Genomic DNA, 22,861 nt, shown 5'->3' with positions numbered 1-22,861 from the left:
TACACTTGACGATGATCAATTTGTTTATATCTTGTTATCTTAACCCACTGAAGACTAGTCCCGAGTACCCTCAGGCGGGTGTCTATGGGAAATTTGTGTTATAGCAAAATTGGCTTGTCCTCAATGGGTTAACCTGTCTTGTCACTTCTCATACTCCGAAAGGGTTATAAAAAAACAACATGTTGGAAGAAAACAACTCTTCATTTTAAAGGGAAAGTCTATCCTGATATCATGTTGCTTTGTATAAAAACAAACAAAATCAGGGAAGTAGATTAGTAAAGATTTGGGGAAAAATCAGACACACAAATAAAGTTATGAACTGACAAGTCCAGAAAGTAAGACAAAATTGGCAACTCTGTGGAGAGTGGGTGCTGAGCGGCTCTCCATTTGCTTTGCACCCAGAATTTTACTAAATTTTCATTTCAACTGGCAAAGATATCACTACTTTGATTAATAAAATCACTCTTCTGATCCAATCAAACACAGGAAAATACCACAAGATGGATTTTGATAATTGCAATCCATACATTGTTCCAACCGCAGCTATGCAATGAGCAAATATCTTGAGACCAAGAGTCCTGGTAAACACAGCAGACTTACACTTTGATGCCCCATTTGAGCTCCAGCAGGCTCTGCAAGTTCGGCAGCGTGGCTCTGAGGTCGGTGGTGGGCAGCCCCAGAACGAATCTCAACTGCGCGATGTTGCGATTCAGGAGGTACACAGCGTAGTTGAAGTGGAACTTTTCCTTGCCGCGGGTGTACAGCGGAAAGCTGCAGAAGTGAAAATGCACATACACAATGTAAGTGTCTTCTTTCTCTCACTATGCCATGTTTTTTTGTTTTTTTTTTCAAGCAATTGCAATCCTCACCAAGGTTTCAATGTTAGATAATGAAGAGAACACTAAAAACAGTTAGCATTGCAGCAGACACAAAGTATCAATACAATTCTTACTACAAAAACTGAAGTAAAAAAATTAAAATCTTTCAAAATAAATGAAGAGATGAAAAGATTCACATAACACTGTAAACTATACTCACTCTCTATCCTTGTCCGCGAGCGAGTCGGTGATGTGATCGTGTATGGTTGAGCGTGATCCGTTGTAGTTGATGGGGTAGCGGAGAGGTATCTGCAGGAACTTTGATATCATGAGGACGAGGTGACTGGTGTGTCCCAGGGCCGTCGGCACGGTGGGGTCATCTTTGCCTGGAAAATTAATGATCAGAGCAACGGAGGCAGATGATGCCAGTATCATGCATTGCTTCAATCAAGTCAGACTCGTCCAGAAATATCTCATAGAGTCACTTCCGCAGATGCATGCAGTAAATTCCCGATTCTGCGAAAGTGGAAATTATGCCTTGTGGAAATTTTCACGCACTTCTAGTGACACACACACACAATAAAAATAAAAGTGTGGAAATATTTCTGCTCGAAGTATGTAATATTGTACCTTTTGATTATACAAAATTAAACATCTAAAAATTTGCTTTACCCAACTGAGCGAAAATTTCCACTTTTACATTTTCGCTCCGAACTCATGAAAACATTACAAAGTCGAGATCATGAAATTAATAGCGTACACATTCGAAGATGTAAAATCTATCAAAAGTGACACTCAAGAAGTAATCAAGTTACAGGTGCATTTACTGCCAATTCATGTATATATGCCTACAACCCAAAAAAAAAACACAGAATCAATGTTCAAGGGAAGTTGGAATAATCAAAGACAGGAGCATAAAATACTTTATATATAGCTGACTTATAACTGAACGACATCTTTAGCGCTCAATTTTTCACGCATAGATGAATAGGATGAATTTCGTGCATTCTTAATTCTGCCGAATCAAAACATCAATTTTGTTACATATAACATGCACAAAAAATTGCTGTGTGCTTTTTTTCTGGTGCTTGTTTCTGGTAGTGCAAAATGCATGAACATTTCCAAACCGCGAAAAAAAAAAAGTTTCCACTTTAGTAGTGGAAAATCAAATAATTTTTACTTTTTCATTTACAAGAAACTTGCATGCTTTTCACCAAAAATGTGATGTATGCTTTTCGAATATCTCTTGCCAACAAGAGGCAAATGCATGAAACTGTTTGGCCTTGCTTGCATAAGACACACTATTTTTTCGACCACAAAAGACAGAACAGACTCACTAGACGGCATGTTGCTTTCTGCGTTTGGGAGGTGTGCATTGCAAATGACGACGACATTGTTCGGGCGTGGCACGATGGGATAGATGTACGAAAGTTCGTTAACCAGCGTCGCCTTCCTCCCCGTGTACTGCAAAACGATCTGCTTCTCCGCTTCTCTAATGATTGCAAAAACATGATAAGGTGACACAAGTTTAGAAGCGAGAATTGTTGAATATGCCCCTGTCAATTATGATCATTATATCTTCTCTCCCTTTTCCGCAGATATGCAAGTGTTGAGAGACCACTGGGTGTCCGAGAAATGGATTCGTCTCTCAGCTATCTTCCAGATGAGAACTAAATAGTCTTCTTGATCTTTAGACACAATATCTCAATGAATTTTCGGTGAACGTTACAGTCAGCACAGCCTGCATCAAAGCCTGGGGTACAGTAAATAAAAACAGCCTCTCAGTGGTTTCTGAGGGAAGCATATTTTTGATGATACATCAGTGATCTCTCAAAATAACAAGTGCTCAACAGTCTCATCACTATTTCGATGATCTCCTCTTCTACTACTACTATCACTCCTACTACTACTACTACTACTACTACTAGTAGTATACAACATAATAGTGGTATACTACTACTACTATTACTGCTACTCCTACTACTATACTACTACTACTACTACTAGTAGTAGTAGTATACTACTTAGTGGTATACTATTACTACTATTACTGCTACTCCTACTACTATACTACTACTACTACTACTACTACTACTACTACTACTACTACTACTACTACTACTACTACTACAGTTGTATTACTACTACTACTACTACTACTACTACTACTACTACTACTACTACTACTACTACTACTACTGGCAATATCTATAACAAATTTAACTACTACTATCATTACAACTATAATTACTACTACAGCTATTACTACTACCACTACCACTACTATAAAACATGTATTACTGCTACTGTTTCTTCTACAACTGCTCCTAGTGATTTTTCACAATCCTCAACATCAGATATAGCAAACTTGATTTTATGTACTGCTAACACATACCCACACACAAAAAAAAAAATCTACGCCAAATGTGTTATTTCATGAATGCGTGAACAAAATGAATCTGACACATGAATCTTTTTCTTTTTCTCACTTTTGTTCTCCTACAAGCCTCCTCACTTCATCCAGTTCAGTTCTGTTGGTTTGAAGTCTTTCCCACCTCACTCTTGTCTCTTCCTCTGTAAGAAATAAATTGATTATTATTTTTTTCTTTTATTAATGAAAAATTCTTATTCCCTCAACTTGTCATTGACATATACATTCAGGATAATTAAAACTATCATTTCTCCGCCTTTCTGAAAGAGGTAATTCAAGTGCTCTTTCAATCTGCTAGAAGAGTAGGGTTAGTGTATGTTCATTTTGTCTTTTTTTTTCTTTCTATGGCTGCCATCACTATCATGCATGTGCTTAAGATGGAAGACTCCTGCATTTTTTTTTTTAATCCCTCTACAACTGCAATTAAGTGCACGGCTTATTTCTTTGATTATATTGTATTTGTTGAAATATCTTATGGATTATTGTGGATATCATACTGTGAAATTATTATGTACATTTTTGTTCAAAATACACTGTACTTGTGCCATTATGTATGATTTTCATGAAAAAATGCAGAAATAAAGAAACTGTAGAGTTAAAATATGTTGAAATATGTTCATATTTTCTTCAGGTCATTGTCTGTACGTGGCATCACAAAGTGTTGTAGTCTTCTCATCCAGCAATGGCTGCACCAAAACTTTAAAAAAATTCCTAGATATTGAACGGATTGTCCGATCTTCCTCAAACTTTCAGTGATGTCTTCTACTATATACTCCATCTCCTCAAGACACAAGCATACTGTAAAAGTGGTCATTTTCGCGCAACTAATTTTTCACGCTCAGCCGGGTAAGATGAGTTTCACATGTTTTTAATTCTGCAGAATCAAGATACTAACTATTGGAACATATGGCAAGCAAAAATATTCTTATTTTCACGCTAGTTTCTTTTCGCGCTATTTTCTGGTTTCGCGAAATGCGCAAAGATTTCACCATCACAAAAATTTCCACTTTTACAATATCTGTGTCCTGTTTTATGAAGAGATAAAATTGATTATATAGTTGATTTCAACTGTAAGTCTATGGAAGCCTGTGTGGTAAGAAAATTTAAAATCGATTTTATCTTTTGATAAAACGGGGCCCTAGCCTCCATTCCTCGCTAGAGAATGATGCTTACTCTGCTCATCTATGCCTTGTCTCTTCCGCTGTGACTCCGCCCTCTCTTTCTCCAGCTTCTTCCGCTGCATCTCCTCCTCTTCCCGCAGGAGGGCCAACCTCAGCTCCAGGGCTTCCTTCTGAGAGCACTGCCAAGGCAGAGAATGATGGACAGGTGAGAGTGAGAAAGTGACATACACTGTACCACACACCACTACTTGCTGTACCCTGGAACCAGTCTTACAAAACTGGCCATTGTAATGATACTGTAATCATAACTACAGAAGCACTCTGAGAGTGCAGATCTCCACCAAGCAACTCATTTTCACCACTAATCTTGTTCTTCCATAGAGATCAGTGATTTCTGCCCATACGTATGCATGCTGAAATCGCCCGACTTCCCAATATAGAAGCCTTTTGTTACATCATCAATTCCAGTTGCGAGACCCACCTCGCCTCGCCCTAGCAGAAACTAGAGTGCGCACTTTAGTGTGCATATGCAAACCCTAAAAAATGCACAGCTTGAACTCCCAAGTTCATTGACCTTATCTGCCAAAATATTGAAAATGCTTCATAAAATCCATAGAAATTCTCGGGTCACTACCAAATTTGGTCATCTGTTCCTTGTGTCATTCTCAGTCTTCCTTGTAAGTTTCACTTAAATCCATTCAAAACTTTTCAGAGTTACATGTATTTTGCACATGGACAAACAAACAAACAAACAAACCAACCAACCAACGCCAATGAAAACATAACCTCCTCCCTTGGCTGAGGTAATAACAATAATAACAATAATAACAATAATAATGACAATAATGATAACAATAATATATGGATTTATAAGGTGCCAAATCCATCTAATGATTATAAATGCTCAAGGCACAACGAAATCTACACGTCCCTAGGAATCTGTTATTGATCGGAAATATCTGTCTCGATAGAAAGATTAAACTCAAATTACAGTGTACGATCAATCCAGATGAATTAGTATCAATTTCAAAACACTGATGCAAAATGTATACCTAAATTTGGTATCTTTGTAATCTTACCAAACTAAATTCCCAGCTACCTTGAAATTGCTTTCATCATAAGGAGTCATTACAAGTGCATCTCCTTGATGGCATGATACCATATTTAGGGCTCGACACTAACGGTGGCCCGGTGGCCCAGAGCCACCAAAAACGCACGTCGGGCCACCAAAATTTCAGAAATTAAGAATTTGGTGGCCTGATCGGGCCACAAAAAAAGGTCGGATGTTTGCCTTTGGGCCACCAAAAATAAAAGTTAGTGTGGAGCCCTGCCATATTCATAATAATGTCAAGAACGACTGACTATATAACAAATTCCATGGCAACCTAAATTTGGCTATTGATTCTTCTTTTTTTTTTTTATTTCCTGCAAATGATTTAGAGTCAATTGCAACTTTTGGCAGATTTGTAATCAATTCAGATAAAAAAAGTTGCAATTGGTACAAGTATCAACAGTAATTTTTGAAAAAGACAGATTTGAAATGTTGTGAGTGACTTGGGACTTATGATTGATTCAAATCAATCACAACTCTTCATAACACGGGGTTCAAGTGTGCAACTTAGTAAGGCACATATCACGGTCCATTTGCTGATCGGGCCAGAACACTTTGGTCCATTCATGAGACATTCATGAGACCCTGATTTATTCTTTACAGAGGTGTACATTATCTCAATACATGGCAGGTTGCAATAGCTTTGTGCAGGATGATCTCAACCTGGCTCACAAAACTCCACAAGGAAAAGTAGAAATTACGCGGTGCGTAATATATGTCCCCGCCGGAAGTAGCATTTTGTAACAAAATGTACAATACAGGTCAAAAAATCAAGGTCAAAGGTCAAAGAAGTCAAAGGTCAAAATTCTGTGTAGAAGTGTTGAAGCCCTCACCTAGTGCCATCACATAAAGCAAACGGAATCGAAATCGGGTTAGAAATGGCGAAGGAGTAGCATTTTGTAGCAAAATGTACAATACAGGTCAAAAAATCAAGGTCAAAGGTCAAAGAAGTCAAAGGTCAAAATTCTGTGTAGAAGTGTTGAAGCCCTCACCTAGTGCCATCACATAAAGCAAACGGAATCGAAATCGGGTTCGAAATGGCGAAGGAGTAGCATTTTGTAGCAAAATGTACAATATAGGTCAAAAAAATCAAGGTCAAAGGTCAAAGGTCAAAGAAGTCAAAGGTCAAAATTCTGTGTAGAAGTTTTGAAGCCCTCACCTAGTGCCATCACATAAAGCAAACGGAATCGAATTCGGGTTAGAAATGGCGAAGGAGTAGCATTTTGTAGCCAAATGTACAATACAGGTCAAAAATCAAGGTCAAAGGTCAAAGAAGTCAAAGGTCAAAATTCTGTGTAGAAGTTTTGAAGCCCTCACCTAGTGCCATCACATAAAGCAAACGGAATCGAAATCGGGTTAGAAATGGCGAAGGAGTAGCATTTTGTAGCAAAATGTACAATATAGGTCAAAGGTCAAGGTCAAAGGTCACGACTGAAATTCTGTGTAGAAGTTTCAAAGCTCCCATGTAGTGCTATCATATAAAGCAAACAGAATCAAAATTGGCTCATAAATGACAGAGAAGTAGCAAACTGAAGATTTTGATCACACACGGACGCACACACGGACGGACACACGGACGGACGGACGGACGGACGGACGGACACACACACGTACGGAGCCCGTTTCATAGTCCCCTGCTCGAACTCGTTCGGCGGGGACAACAAGGAGTAATAATCCAATGTATTATAAAATACATTTGTATGATAACATTTTGCCATGAATCATCAGCCTCCAGTTGTCTTTGTAATAGTGTCCACTGCACTGATTGAGGTATAAAAGGACAAGTAGTGAGACACTACGCTAGTGGCATTGAGTATCAAAAGTTATGCTCAGGGCTACAATTACCCAGACAGTTTCATTACTCAAGGGCACTTAAAGCATACATAGCATCTTCTGACAATGGACAGACACCATTTTTCAGTAGGGGAAAAATTAACGCTGTGATAAAGGACAATTCAAGATATGACAAGTTAAGAAGTTTCTTTCAATCATGGATTTCATGCACTATATAAGCATGAAAAGGTGACAATGCATGGTAGTACAGAAAGAAACTGCTGAAGAGAAAAAAAAAACAGAGAGAAAGAAAAACAAACAAGCCTATCACATGATACAAAGTTTGCTTGTTTGTGCTGATTTCTTTGGCACTCTCTTTGCTGCTACATGTATGTACACCAAATTGGTCGTTATCACTTCTTGCAACAAACTAAAACTGCAGAGCCAACTTGGCTAGAAATTTGTTTTACTTTCTATTTATTGACAGACAGCTTCATTTTTTTCTACTTCTTTCCTGTTAACATTGATAAGAAACCATAACACAAAATAAGTTGTACCAGTGATATGACAAAACTTTCACTTTGGGTGGCAAATGCCATGAGAACAGTATAATTTCTTCAATCATGTTTTTTTTTTTTTTTTTTTACTCCCTTCTGAGAGAGAACCTATTCATTTTGTCAGCAGTTCAAATATACAGTGTATATCATTTTCACATTTTGTTTCAATTAATGAATTGAGCTCCAGTTTCTGTTAAGTTGTGCAGTTTTGTGTTGTTTTGTTTTTTTGCAATTAGTTTGTAGTTTGTCATATGTCATGCCAAATGCAGTGATGTGTAACCTTACAAGTCATATCATTTATTGACAAGCACAATGCGTTGAACAAATAAACAATGCATAACATGAATAACCTTTTGATAGTCAACTGACAACATAATACAGGGCTACCAATCTAACAAACATGAAGATAGTAGACACATTAACCAGTTGAGGACGGACTGATTTTGCTACAACACGCATTTCCCATAGACACCTGTCCGAGTATACTCGCGACTCATTTTCAACAGGTCAAAAAATATATATATATTTCAATGGCAAAAACCATGTTTTCACTAATGAAAAGGAAAATCAACCATAGTTTCACTCAAAAAAAAAAAATGGAAGATCTCCTTTAGCATGCTTTATCAACTTTAGGAAAAGATTTATGTGCCTCTATTTTGACAAACACATTTTCTTGCTTTTGATGAAGAAAAGGAAAAAACATACTAACTATCACACAACCAAACCAGTTGAAGGCCCTGATTACACTAGATTATAAAACCTCCCACCATCTCATATGTCACTTTCCCTCCATTGGCATGGCATGCAACAGCTTTTGGAGGGAAGGCAATGTTTTCAAAAGGGATCAAAACTGATCTTCCACCATTTGAATTTTGCTTGCAATATATCGAAAGGGTCTACCAAAAACCTGGTCTGGCTGACCTGACACAATTTGCGACGCTGGATAATAAGTTGTTTTGAAGTGCTTTGAGATTAAAGGTGTAAAAATGTTTTGGTCAGAGTACCCAACTTTTATGCCTGAAGCGCCCTCCTCATCCTGTAGAGGGTATGTAGAATGTTACATGCACGATGGTCAATTATGCTCTGGCAGTAGTATTTCCCAATAAGCCACAGGCAATGCACTCTCACATGGAAAATTGATGGATAATGATCTGGCCTGATTTGTAATTGATGTACAACATTATGCAGCTACCACAATCAGAACGGTACTCAGAGTGCAATACCATCAACTCTGAAAATACCTCTTTGGCTAAATTTTTCACTTTTTTGTGTCACACAGCTGAAAAAATTGTGTTACCAAAGCACTGTTTCACACATTTTTTAACATGCACACAATCCGATTTTAGAGCAAAATTTGACAGTTGCTGCAGGGTATGGCAACTATGGTTGCTGCAGGGTATGGCAACTATGTTTAAATTCTTATTACAGAGACAATCTACCAAAAAGATTTGCCCCTGAGCTGACTACTGAATATATATGCCATATGTTTTGCAGGGTTTTTATTTTCACATATTTTGTGAGTCAGGTGCTTTTCGCAAATTTAACAACACATGTAAAGATGAATTCTGACATTCACATGTTCATTTCTCCATTCATTACTGTACATTCCACGGCAGCAAATTTAACCACTTGTAAAATTGTCATGAAGTCCCAATTCACTTAAAATTTGACTTGCTAAATATATGGCGGATACATACAGTACATCTGTGAAAAACAAACAAACAAAAAATCGTAATGGGATAGTATAGTTTTTGGTTGAGATAAGGATTCAGGTTTTAACACTTTGAGAGATGATTAGAAACCACTTATATGAAATATGAATGACCATGCAATCTAATTGAGAAATTCAAAGTTTATTTGATGAAATTTTGATTTGAAATGGTTGAGATATCAAAAAACGAAGTAAAACAAAGGGGTCCTAATAAAAGGTGGGGCCCACCTTTCATTACGACCTCTTTGTTTTGGGATATCTCAGCCATTTCAAAAACGATTTTCATCCAATAAAATTTAAATCTTTCTTAGAATTGTAGGCTTTTTCATATTTCATATAAGTGGTTTTTAACTATCTCGCAAAATATCAAAACCTGAATCCCTATCAAAACCAAAACTGTACCATCCCTTTAAAACAAACCAGAGTTAATACGGCAGTTGAAGCAGAGTCTGAGCTGCAGCAGCCTCGACCAGCATCACTCACCAAAGTGGTCTTATTGCTGGTGTCGCCGAGTTTCTGGATGATGGACGCTCTCACTTTGCTGACGGTGACTTCAGTCTGCCTTATTGCACGTTGTGTGGTGTGAAGCCTGGCAACGAGAAGATAGGTTTCATTTGAATAGATGCAGACTTTCATTTACACAACTTTCAAATTACAACATATAACAAATTCTCATGTACAGTATAACAAATAAACATACCAGTTATGAGGATTTTAGTCCATGTGTTGGTTCCAGTACACAAAAGATGAAAAGAAGAGATATGTAATGCATTATTAGCATCCAAAAAGATTGATTGTGCTAGCCTTAAAAATTTGGGCACCCCATACAACTCTACATACATGATATCATAGACACCATGCCATCATCTGAGCATGGTATCCTAGGAGAATGCATCCCTACATGCAGTCCCAAAGGGAATCGTGCTTCCATAACTAAAGCAACACAAGGGCCCGAATTCACGAAGGTGGTACAAATGAAACCATGGTTTAAACATGGACAAAAATCATGGAGCGCCAAGTGTCGCACGGAATATTTCATTACGAAATCAGTCATTTCGTCGATGAAATGATTATTTTGTAACAAAATGAACATTTTGTAACTAAATGAACATTTCGTCCATGAAGTGATAATTTCGTTAACGAAACGGTCATTTTGTCGACGAAAAGACCAATTTCGCAACGAAATATTCCGTGCGACACTTGGCGCTCCATGGTTTTTGTCCACGGTTTAAACCATGGTTTCATTTGTACCACCTTCGTGAATTCGGGCCCTAGAGTAGAGTCATGATGTTACTATGAAGTTATTATCTGAAACCCCTAATAACCCATTATGAGACAATTTGGTACTGTTCATCCACTACAAGTTTGGATGCTAGTAATGCATTGCAATCTCTTCTATTCAACTTTTATGATATATAATTTTGTCGGTGAATAGACAGATACATCTGTACATGCATACCATACATACATACGTACATACATACATACATACATGCATACATGTCATACGTACATACAGACAGAGAGACATATTTTCTGAGTTCCCTTTTTCTGTCTTCTGGTTCTCTGGCTCAAATGCTCTTAAATCATTATAACAAAGCACAGTAACAACTGACATAAATTTCATTGTCAAACTCGAACCGGTTGTGGGCCCTTTCTGCCATTAATATAAACAAATTTAGTTTCAGTTTCTCCTAACCAAACAGCCAATAAAAACTGACTGCATCTTCATGACCTTTCCTCTTTCAATGGGCTCATTCAAGGCAGACAAACAGTGTAGAGTCAAAGGCTGCTTTCACACGTACCGAGAGTGTGTAAAGTGTAATTTGAATCACAATTCTAATGATGTGTATCAATGGAATCATTTTGGCCGAGTGTATGCAACTGGAATCGCAGACAGTGATTTGAACCGCAATTCCAGTTGTTACTCAAATAATGACAGTCCTGAGGTGTTTTCCCATCACGATTCTCCAGAATTACAGAACAAAACAGTGGAGTGAATGGATTGACCTCAAAATCATGTTTTTGGGGGCACAGCTTATGGTGACATTTCAACCACTCGCGCAGAAAAAACACATTCCTCAAATGCTTGCACCGCAGTCAAAGCACGAGCTACACACTGCTCAAGAGAAATTGATGGGCACTTGGAAAGAATCCACTCCTTTCCTCACTCTGAAATTCAAAACTGCAGAATACGCAAAGCCTTCGGTGATCATTCTGTATGGATTATGATTCCTATCGTAACTGTAATCATAACTGTAATCGTAATTTTAATTCAGCACGGCAGTTACATTTATCAACCGACGGCAAAAGTAGCCTTCCTTGAGGAGGATTTCCCCTGGGGCAATGATTTTTTGTTTGTTTGTCTACTTTTCAAGACATGCAACAAATTGAGGAAAGATGGCATATGATTATTGTAGATTCAAAGCAAGCTTCCTTGACGAGCTTGTTGCTTTTCCTTCGTGCTTTTTATTGCAACCAGTCTCCCTCCCATGAAGACTATATTTCCTTTCATGAGGGCTACAGCAACCTTTGACCCTGCTAATCTGTGACAGGTGGGCCTTGTATGGTTCCATGCATGCACTTGTTGTGTGTGCCGTCAAACAGCTCCTTCCACTGTAGCAGATAACAATGGCATTTGTTTTCATTTCATTCTTTGGCATGACCTTCTGGACAGCAAATCATATTTAATTGATTGCTCACAGTCTGAAGGTTTTTTGCTGTTGGGTTTTTTCTTTATGGCAAGAAAACTGGATTCACTTCTTAACACAGAAGTATTTCTTGGCACTTTGAAATGTACACAAATACAAAGTTGTATTAAACCCAACAAATGCAGTTTTATTCTGATCCAAAACTGATTGCTGGTCTGTACAGAAGAAAAATACAAGACTCCAAAAAGTTTTCTCACTAACTTGAGTTTTTGGCAGTCATTGTGAGCTTTGAATTCAGTTTTGTTCTCTTTGAGCCTGACGATTCTACATGGTTTGAAAACTGTAACAAAAACCTATACACTGTAACATTCTACTCCAAGGATGTACTCATTTGACAAGCCTATAGCTCCCATCCCCATAACCTAGAGAGACAGAGGAAGCTCCCACCCCCCCCAAAAAAAAGACAAAAACAGACACCTGCATTAAAAAATACTGTATACCATATCTACTTACACAATCACTAATCCCACATGCAATTCAAATGAATTGAAATGACCTTGCAGTGAATCCAGTTAGGTAAGGTTTTAAAACTACATTTGCAAGGCCTCTTTTTTGTTAGAAGCAAATGCCAAGCTAGCAGTCGGGAATACATTGCCTCCAAGACTGGAGAAAAAGATGGGAAGCACTGAAAAAGCCTTCATTTGTTTAATACGAGTGTTTAAATACTCACCTGGCTAATGAGTAAGTGTTGTAAGTGTGGATTGCCAGATTCTGCTCTACTTCCAGCGACCTGCAGAAGCGCGCCTTGCCTCGAGTCGACTCCTGGGAACACCAGTTTGAGAGAGAATTAATCAGTGGTAACACTCTAGAAGGACTACTGAACAAGCAATGTGATCACCGTATTACCGGCATAGGGGAGCAATCTAAAAATATATGCATGAAAGTGAGATATTGGAATGGTTTATGCTTTTTTCTTTTTGGAGGAGGGGGGGAGGGGGGGGGGGTTGTATCCGTGGATAGATTTCAAAGCTCTCTTGTATGAATAAGAACTTGCATTACATTATGATAATCTAAGGAAGATGCACTGAAAAGCGAGACTGTCCATGATTAAAATTTGAACAAATCTCCTTCTTCCAGTTACATGATGGGACATGTTACATATTCATATCAAATGTCTGTATGTTATACATAAAATCATTACTTTACCAATCACGATAGCTGTGGAAAAATCGAAAGCAGAGCACATATTTTCTGCTTTCTGAATTTACTTTAAAAAAGCAATTTTTGTGAAGACTTATGCATTTAAACCATTCTTTGACTTATAGTCCCATCATTGTGACTATACCATAACTAGTAATTTGTGAAAATATGTCTATCCTGTGAAATTCTGTGACATTCTTATCTTAGTCTCATAGCAAGAATCCTCCACTGTTTGTCAGTCTGATTTTAGACTCATCACCAAGGTCAATTAGACCATGGAGTGTAATTTCTCTATACAATCAAACTGCCACAGCAGTTTCATACTCCAGTGCCTTTTAGAGCTGTCTTAGAATCACAAACCTGAAGATTATCTGCTGAGCTGTAGAAGCCATCAAACATCCCAAATATGATGGAGTTCGGCTGGTATCTCACCCCATCCTTGTGAATCTGAGAGTCGGGGGAGGAACAAAGTGAAACACACAATGAGACACAGACTCATATGGTCGAAACAATGCAACGTATTCACAGTGGATTTCATGGTGTTTTACATGTATTCTTGTGAATTTCACAAGTCGACTAAATACATGCAAAATTAGCAACTTGCAAAAAAATACTGCCTTCAGCACCACCAAAAAAAAAAAAAAAAAAAAAATGCTTACACTGGCAGCATGTTTCAGAGGATCAAAGTTATTGTTTTTGTCTCATCTTGGCAAAACTTTTGCCGAAATACTCACAACAGCACAACAACTCCCTGAAAAAATAACTTTTAAAGGGATGACTGAATTTCATTCATTTCATTTCCCATTCCCTATGTAGAGAACACAGTGAAGTTGCAAACAATTATGCTTAGTATGTAATAAGAAGTACAAAGTGAAACTGGTATACACAAATTGGAGGTAAACAAGAGAACATACGACATGGGAATATGGCGCAGCCAGCATATGGTGTATGTAGGTCACTGGCATTTCATTGGCTGGACTCCATTAAACAACATGATAAAGCCCACAATGTTCACAACAGGAAGTGAGAGGAAGGAAATTAACATGGACACAACTGAGAATGAGTCCATTAATTGTTTCAGTCTTTCATGGTATAAAGAAAAATTCTCTACTTCTTTTAATGTGAGGCCAGGGAGAGTTCTTTTTTTTTCTGATGGTAACATTTTCTTTGCATTTTGCATTAATGTGTCAATGCTCATAGTTTCCACTGATCCAATAATTTTGTTTTACTGCTTTCACTTGGAATAACTATTTGGAATGAGAACCTTCCATGACTGAAAACTTTTTAACTCATGCACCACCAAATACCTTGAACAGCTATATAATGACAGAACATCATGTCTCACCCATATATAGATGTGGTAGAAATAAACTCTGCAAATTCCAATCATTGCATGAGTGAATTGGAACTGTTTTAAAGGGTAGATGGTAAGTTATGTTTGATCAATCCTTTTCTTTTTTTTTTCTTTTTCTTGTCTCTTTTTCTTTGCTGCTGAAACACAGACCAATACACTGCACAGTCACCACATCCTGGACTTTAACAGACTGCAAGCTTGTGACTTAGAAATCATTGAAAACTAGAAAAGCACTGAGAGACCAGACCTCTGCCGAGCAGCTCATTTCCACCCATACTATGATTTTCACCCTGTATTATAGTCTTAAATTCATATCATCTTCTTTTATTTCATTCCTTGACCATAAAAATATATCCTTAGTATTTGGAATCACTTTGATATCATTCTTAGTTTAACTTGGCTATTCATTGTGGAGTTATGTAAAATATATTATATTACGTACATACAGTATCCTGAAAATGGTCCCATTTCCCCAAAATTCCTGGATCCAGATTGTGATCCAATTATCATGATCAAAATTGAATCATGTGTTCCTTGCATCATTATCGACTCTTTCATTTTATTTGTCTATGCAATCTGTAACTGTTGTTAAGTACTCTGAATGTATCTGAATCTGCATTTGTATTATTCTTATGTATCCAACTCTACAAAGGGGATCACTTGTCTCAAGCCTTTGGCTTTCTTTGTGAACTCCCCGACACACTTTACACTGTATATATTTCTATTTTTATGATTATCAATAAAGTGAATTGAATTGAATTGAACCTTCCTGAAAATTTCATCCAATTCTGTTTGATAACTTTTCGAGTTACACACAGAAAAACATACAAACAGACAAACCAAAGCCAGCAAAAAATATGAACCTCCTTGGCTGAGGGTTAATGAAAGGATGCCATTCCTCACCTTGCTGCCCACAAAGTACAACCCCTTGAGGTCCACTTTCCACTCGATGATGAGTTTGTTGTCCCCATCCTGTCCTCCCCACACCTTCACAAAGAATGCTATTTTGGGGGGAAAACTCTGCTAAGGACAACAACAAATGTGTATTCATGGTAGGCAACACAGTCATCTCAAGGCTATTGTCTCAACAGCAGTTTCCAGAGCTATGAAAATCCACTTCCATGTTCAAGTATGATATTACGAAAGATAGAGTATAGTCAAATATACAAATAAGTAGAAATTTTCATAAAACTCAGACAGAAGTCCATTGCGAAGTTTTGGAATATTTTATCTACGAATTTCTAGCAAGACAGTGATATTACTCATGAGTACTTTAAAAAAATGCTGAAATAGCAATATCATCTCCTCACAGCTCTGAGTCACTGTTTTGTACATACAGATATTCAAAAGTTTTCTTGATATCAAATACTCAGTTAGTACAGTAAAACCCTTGTTCCTTTTCAAATTCATCACCAATGAGTCTTTATCATCTTTAAATGTAATTTCTCCTTCTTAAATCTATCTGAAAGTTCAGTGAATTTCTTTTTTTTTCTTTTCACAGGAAATAACTAGAAAGTTGTGAGGCCATGACATCATCAGCCTATTCCCAAGCTGACCTTGACTCATAACACTGCTTTGAGGAAACATGTCAAACTTGACATTTCTTAAAATTGTCTTACTGCTTATCTGAGCTTCATGAAAACTGTCTCTGCTAATATGCTCATTTGATTTACTCTACCCATTTACAATTGCAAATTCACTGTGAACATGGAGAGGTGTCTTCTCTACACAAGTAAGTCTCTCTATACCATCTATCTATCTATCTATTTACTGTGTGTCTATCTATCCATCTCTATCTATCTATCTATCTATCTATCTATCTATCTATCTATCTATCTATCTATCTATCTATCTATCCATCTATCTATTTACTGTGTATCTATCTATCCATCTCTATCTATCTTTCTATCTATCTATCTATCTATCTATCTATCTATCTATCTATCTATCTATCTATGTATCTATCTATCTATCTATCCATCTATCTATTTACTGTGTATCTATCTATCCATCTCTATCTATCTATCTATCTATCTATCTATCTATCTATCTATCTATCCATCTATCTATTTACTGTGTATCTATCTATCCATCTCTATCTATCTATCTATCTATCTATCTATCTATCTATCTATCTATCTATCTATCTATGTATCTATCTATCTATCTCTATCAATTTACTGTTATTTTCATGTACAGATATTTTCGCAAGATGTTGTTTTCACAAATTGATACCACGCCTATTGGAGTGCACTATTACCCTAGTGCATGGCGACGTTTTTGTGTGTTAATAAATTTGCGGTCCAACAGAGATTTGCGAAATCTGCAAAAATTGAACCCTTGTGAAAATTACAGCTTAAACTATCTATAGAAATCTATCTATCTCATAAATCAGACCATGGACAATGAACAAGACAATCTTTGCTACAGTACACCTTCATGACAAGGACACAACAGCCAGCTTTTTGGCAGAGGTCTACTATAAAAATCTAACTACGTCATATCTCAGTGTTCACAATTCTACATCTTTGGGCAATCACAGCAATCTGTGCAAAATGTGCTGAAAACAATCAATATGGACACTGGACTTTCCTGACCTTTACCCATTTGTACTCTGTACTTTGCATGCTGCAGGACACACAAGTGTGAATTCCACACAGCAGAGCAACTGTCTGAACATTGTACTGTGTTTATAAATCTGTAATACAAGATTGACAGTCATGGCGAGTCATACAGTGTATTATACACAGCACTTGTTTTCCTTGTTGGAAAACTATACTGAAACCTTACTACACCTACTGTACATCAGCTCTATCAACTTCAATACATACATGTACATGCAGGGCTGTTAACCTATACAGATCAAAAAACAGACAAACAAACAAACAAAAAAAACACATTTCTGAGGCAAAAATTCCATTTTGGTATTAAAATTGTTTTTAAATAAAAAATATATATATTTTCACAATTTTGATGATGAGGAAACTGTAAAAATAAAACATTTGGCAGCTCTGCAATTGGCTCTGTTCTTTTTATCTGGCTACACTCTTCAGATGTTTGATAACCACATGGACCCATATACAATGTACATCAATGTATCCATAGGCAGACATCCAACAGTATGCTATGGCTCTATATGTTGTACTCTGTCCTGATTTTAAACATAAGGTCATTTTTCTTTGTCCTGATTTTAAACATCAGGTCATTTTTCTTTATTCAGGACAAACTACCATAAACTCTCGCCAGCAATGGATGAACTTTGACAAAACCTTCATTTGCCAACAAACAATTACATTGTATTGCATGTGACAAATTCAGATTTTTTTTTTTAAAAATCATTGAATCAACAAATTAGGCAGCATCAAAGAGACATGACAGATGATAAGGATACAGGATTTAGAAGTGTCGACATCAGGGCAGGACCGGCAGAGGTCAAAGCTTCGCCAAGTCGGATTCTGTCGTAAAAAAAATACAAGGAAAAACAAACAAAAATGCATGGTAAAATAATAAAGAGTTTCCAGTATGCAAACAGCCAGCAGAAAGCATAATACACATGTACATCAGTGTACAGTGTACATGGAAATAACCAATACCAATCATCTTTTATACAATGTACAAATATTAATCCCTTCAGTGTCTTCATTACTCTACAAATTTGAACAGTTCATACATTGCAGGTATTTGATGTGCACACCATGAAAAGAAAACTTGTCAGTGGAGTACAATGCTACTGTAGCATCCACAACTGTGTACACTCCCATAAAGAGTACAATACCAGTATCTTTAAATCCTTTCTCCCCACAGTGGTCTTCAACATGTAAAAGTGCACTGATTGAAGATGAGTTTGACTGTCCTACTAAGGATCACTCAGTATATTTAAAGTCCCATGGAAGATCATTTATGACCATGTGCACCCACTGCCAGCAAAAGAAATTGTCAGTTGCCTTGCACACATTGCCAAGAGAAAAAAGTTGTTATTGCCTTGAACCTGCGAGTCATATCATACAAACTGTTGTACAGCATAGCAAACGGTCAACGTGCAACTGGTACAATTTGTAATGTTATGCCTTATAATAAAAGATCGATGACATAGAAATGTCAATCTTACAATGTAGCTTACATAAACTTGGTATTCCAACAACGTTACAACTATTCTGATTTACAGGTCAAGCAGAGGCTGACTACAAACTCCCCCCCCCCCCCATAAAAACCAACCAACCAACCAACCAACCAACCAACCCAAAAAAAAAAAAATCCAAAAAAAAATCAATATTTTGTTTTTCTGTGCATGTGTTTGCACTGTGATTCTTTTCAATCTTCTTGATTTCAAGCACCTCCTATAATAAATAGCCACTTGATAAAATTGCTATTTTAGATTGTTCACCCATTCCAGATATATCACATTCATCCTTTTTAAATTCAAGCACAGACTATTGAAGTATAATCAATTACTACTTACAAGTGAATCTTGGATCTTTTCACTGGTGTAAAATGCTGCAAAGAGATCAAATAATCTAACAGTCATTACAGAAAAAAAAATAATAACAGTCATCAAATAGAATCCCAGAAGAAAATCACAACTTTACCCTACAAAGATATTGCTCAGTTAAAAACAAAGCTAACACCTGAGCACTTCGAGGCATATTTTTAGTACCATTTGGCTCTGTAAATTAATTCCTTCAATTAGTAAATCACAGCTACTTTTCAATTTCAAAGTCATATGACACAGCTTCACCTTTTACGAACATATGAAATTTATTTTTATTATTCGCATCACAAATCTTTGTATCATTTTTGGCAACACAAATCTTAAGTAACTGCAATCATTTTGAAATTCCTGCGATCAGGCGAGTGATAATATCAACAATATTACAACAATAATACATGTACAGTTGTACACTACAGGTGTCTGATGCACACACGTCATTTGCAGACACATTCACATCACAAACATACAGTGTATGGATTTGAATATTCTCAAGGTTTTACTTCAATGTACACATTACCTTTAATAGAGGCATGTCCTACACATGAAAGCTTGTGTAAAATGTACATTTTTAAACATGCCCATAGTGTCTTAATGTACAGATGAATGTACAAATTGTATGTGCTGTATGCTTCTCAATAACATTAAACTTGAAGGGATCACCTGTTGTATGGATGTTGGTAAACATGTGGGGAATATACACTGTACATATTGTACTTTCCATTCCAAACTGGCTTCAAAGAATGGACAGGTTGCCAAATGGTTTACTTCCCCATTTTTTAATCTGGATTTTAGATTTACGTTTGAATTCATTCTGAGTAAATTCTATGCCAATATGAAATATATACTGTACATTCTTTCTACTTAAAATAACTTCTTAGATTTTAGTGTAAAACTTTATTTGGCAAGAGCATGAAAATTGTAGCATATTTCAAATGAAGTCGTTGCTACAGTTGTATTGTGACCCTTACAAAAATGAGAGAAATAAACTGTGACATTTGAGTGATGTGCTAACTAAAACAGATCGTCATGGCCATGACATATTGAGGCAGTCACATTACAATGTATGTACAATGTAGAGATGTTCTATGATGCACTGAGCATGTTACATTCACATAAGTGTTAGTCGAACAATGTATGATGTTCTGATTGTTGCTGATGGATAATGGGACATTTTCTACTTTGACCACTACAATGTAAATTTCATTGGAAGATAATAATGGAATTGAGAAGAATCAGTTTAATCCGTCAGACCAACTCTTCACCTCACTTTCTTTATATTCATTGTTTTTCATCTGCCTTCAAGTCATATTGTAAATAAAGTTCATGTTTTGTAAAGTTCTCATTACGATTTAATTGGTACACATTATCAAATATTTAAAAAACATATGTTTCCTTAGCAACGACTCAAAATACATGTAACAGGATGCCCACTCACAGAGTGCTGCTCAAAATGCTATATAAACCCCAAATCTGTTTATTCTATTTCCTTACAGCAAATTTTATGAAACTGCAACATGCTTTCACAAAACTGCTAAATATGAACTTGCAAATAAACATCTAAATAAATTTTATATGGATCAGCAGTAAAAAAAAAAAAAAATAAATAAATAAATAAATGAATGAAAAATAGAAATTGTACCACTTGGTCAACTGGTTTACTCTGTTCAAGTGTACTGCCAACATGAAGACATGGTGACATTGTTATTTTTAATATGGAAAGCTCCCTCACATCATAATTATATGCTACAATACTTGAGAGATAGGGGATTTGAAATACCTTCACTGCCTCTGGAAACGTGCAGAGTGAAGAATGTCTCCATGAGAGACTCTGTGCCCCATTGTGATTTGTCTCTCGTGATATTCCTAGCCGACAGACTCCATAAATGGCGCAATCTCCGCTGAAAGTAGATCATATTGTGACCAATTAGGGACAGGTTGTACGAATTACCAGGTACTAGTACATGTAAAGTGCATACTGGAGTCAATATAAAAGGTTTCAGTTGTGTGATTTAATTAAAAAAAATCTAGGTACCTACAGCAAACTCACATGAAACTGGAATGTTCTAGACTATTTCAAGGGGATGGCTAGTACAGCTGTAACTGATCAGTGGGAATGCTGGAGGATGACTGTTCAAATTCTTGTGGGATTCATTTAAGAGTACATTATATATCTATTGTTGTGTGAAAATGATTTGCTTCAGAATGGTCTCATATTCAAGTAATGTGCAGTTTAATGTTTCCAGGTTAGCATGCCTGTACAGTGACGGGGCCTTAAACTGCACATTACTTGAATATGAGACCATTCTGAAGCAAATAATTTTCACACAACAAGTATATAATGTACTCTTAAATGAATCCCACAAAGATTGGAACAATCATCCCCCAGCACTCCCACTGATTCCCACTGATCAGTTACTAGCCATCCACTTTAAACAAGTTGAATGATCAATATAAAACAAATTGGGGAACATCAATGACAACTTGTGATTGCATTGATACAATGAGGAAAATAATTCATTACAAAGGTTTGAAGATAATGAGTTTTTATGTTTCTTTTTCTTTTTCTTTTTTTAAATCTGATAGCTTTAATAGCACTTGAACCTGGCAATTTTGTTTATGAACCAGGAGATGTATTTTTTTTGTTTTAATATAATGATACATTGTACAAATGATGTATGAAATAATCTTATTTTAAAAAAGACTGGGAAATATATATCACATGACTACAGGGGTTGCACAAATACTCTATATCATGAGGCATTAACTACATGTAGTTTTAGCCTGCTCTAGAAAGCATTCCTATAAACCACAGCTCTGGAAATTGCTGAAAATTACTAACCTACGTATTCAACTATCAATTTGAATTCTAAATTTGAGGGACAAACTTGTATGTTTTATCAGGGCCATCACAACATGTCGAATGTGACATTCAATAGCCAAAAAGTATACTACAAATTTTGCTAGAGGCATGCATATTTGTACAGACTCGCCCCATTGAGGTTATGGCAGAATGAACAGCCTGTAGACTTGCACAGTGAAAAGAGAATTTCAAAGAAAGACTTCACAAAACTGTACAGGTTCCACCCTCATGGATCAATCTCTAATTATCATACATAGGCCTGTACGTGAAAAGTGGTAGAAGAGTGCACACTTTTGATACTTCTCACTCAAACTCTATCATAGACAAATCTTAAGATAAAAGAACCAAATGACAGAAATTACCAAACAGATTGATAAAACCGCGAGTGATAGTCTGAAAGAATCTGGCATGTGTAGAATATCACAAGCTGTAGCTGAACGCACAGTCTCATAGTCATAATGATTGTAAGGAGGACAATGGTGTTCACCAACAGGAATAAATCATACAGGCAGTATTGCATTGCCATGAAATTTTGACACATATGCTGCCATTTTTTTTTTTTGAAAGATAACAGACATAAAATTGTCAAAATATGAGATTTTGATCCTGTTCTGGATTCATGCAGCACACTTTGCATTTGATATTCATTATAGTGTACACTCATGGAATTATCAGCCATTGCGAGATTGAGTAAAATAAGATTGTCATGATATTTAAAGAATGAAATAAACAAGAGTGTTTGAGTTATCTCATGGAGCAAGATTTGTCTGTGAAACATTGCTCAA

At 36.5% G+C, this 22,861-nt stretch overlaps 1 protein-coding gene across 1 annotated transcript in view; it reads right to left on the bottom strand.

The window, feature by feature from the left end:
* LOC140244603 (UV radiation resistance-associated gene protein-like) overlaps nucleotides 1–22,861 on the bottom strand; it is a 28,936-nt gene that overhangs the window by 1,765 nt on the left and 4,310 nt on the right. Inside the window, exons 2-13 of the mRNA XM_072324225.1 lie at nucleotides 20,994–21,114; nucleotides 19,187–19,221; nucleotides 18,119–18,182; nucleotides 15,631–15,728; nucleotides 13,734–13,820; nucleotides 12,904–12,995; nucleotides 10,006–10,111; nucleotides 4,423–4,549; nucleotides 3,308–3,392; nucleotides 2,156–2,310; nucleotides 1,039–1,204; nucleotides 601–771 (exon numbers count right to left, since the gene is read on the bottom strand). Of these exons, the coding sequence (XP_072180326.1) occupies nucleotides 601–771; nucleotides 1,039–1,204; nucleotides 2,156–2,310; nucleotides 3,308–3,392; nucleotides 4,423–4,549; nucleotides 10,006–10,111; nucleotides 12,904–12,995; nucleotides 13,734–13,820; nucleotides 15,631–15,728; nucleotides 18,119–18,182; nucleotides 19,187–19,221; nucleotides 20,994–21,114 (1,307 nt within the window). The remainder of the gene's footprint in view (nucleotides 1–600; nucleotides 772–1,038; nucleotides 1,205–2,155; nucleotides 2,311–3,307; nucleotides 3,393–4,422; nucleotides 4,550–10,005; nucleotides 10,112–12,903; nucleotides 12,996–13,733; nucleotides 13,821–15,630; nucleotides 15,729–18,118; nucleotides 18,183–19,186; nucleotides 19,222–20,993; nucleotides 21,115–22,861) is intronic.

This window comes from Diadema setosum, chromosome 21 (assembly GCF_964275005.1).
Source record: "Diadema setosum chromosome 21, eeDiaSeto1, whole genome shotgun sequence".
NCBI classification, from domain to species: domain Eukaryota; kingdom Metazoa; phylum Echinodermata; class Echinoidea; order Diadematoida; family Diadematidae; genus Diadema; species Diadema setosum.
This window is presented reverse-complemented; position numbering and strand designations above follow the sequence as displayed.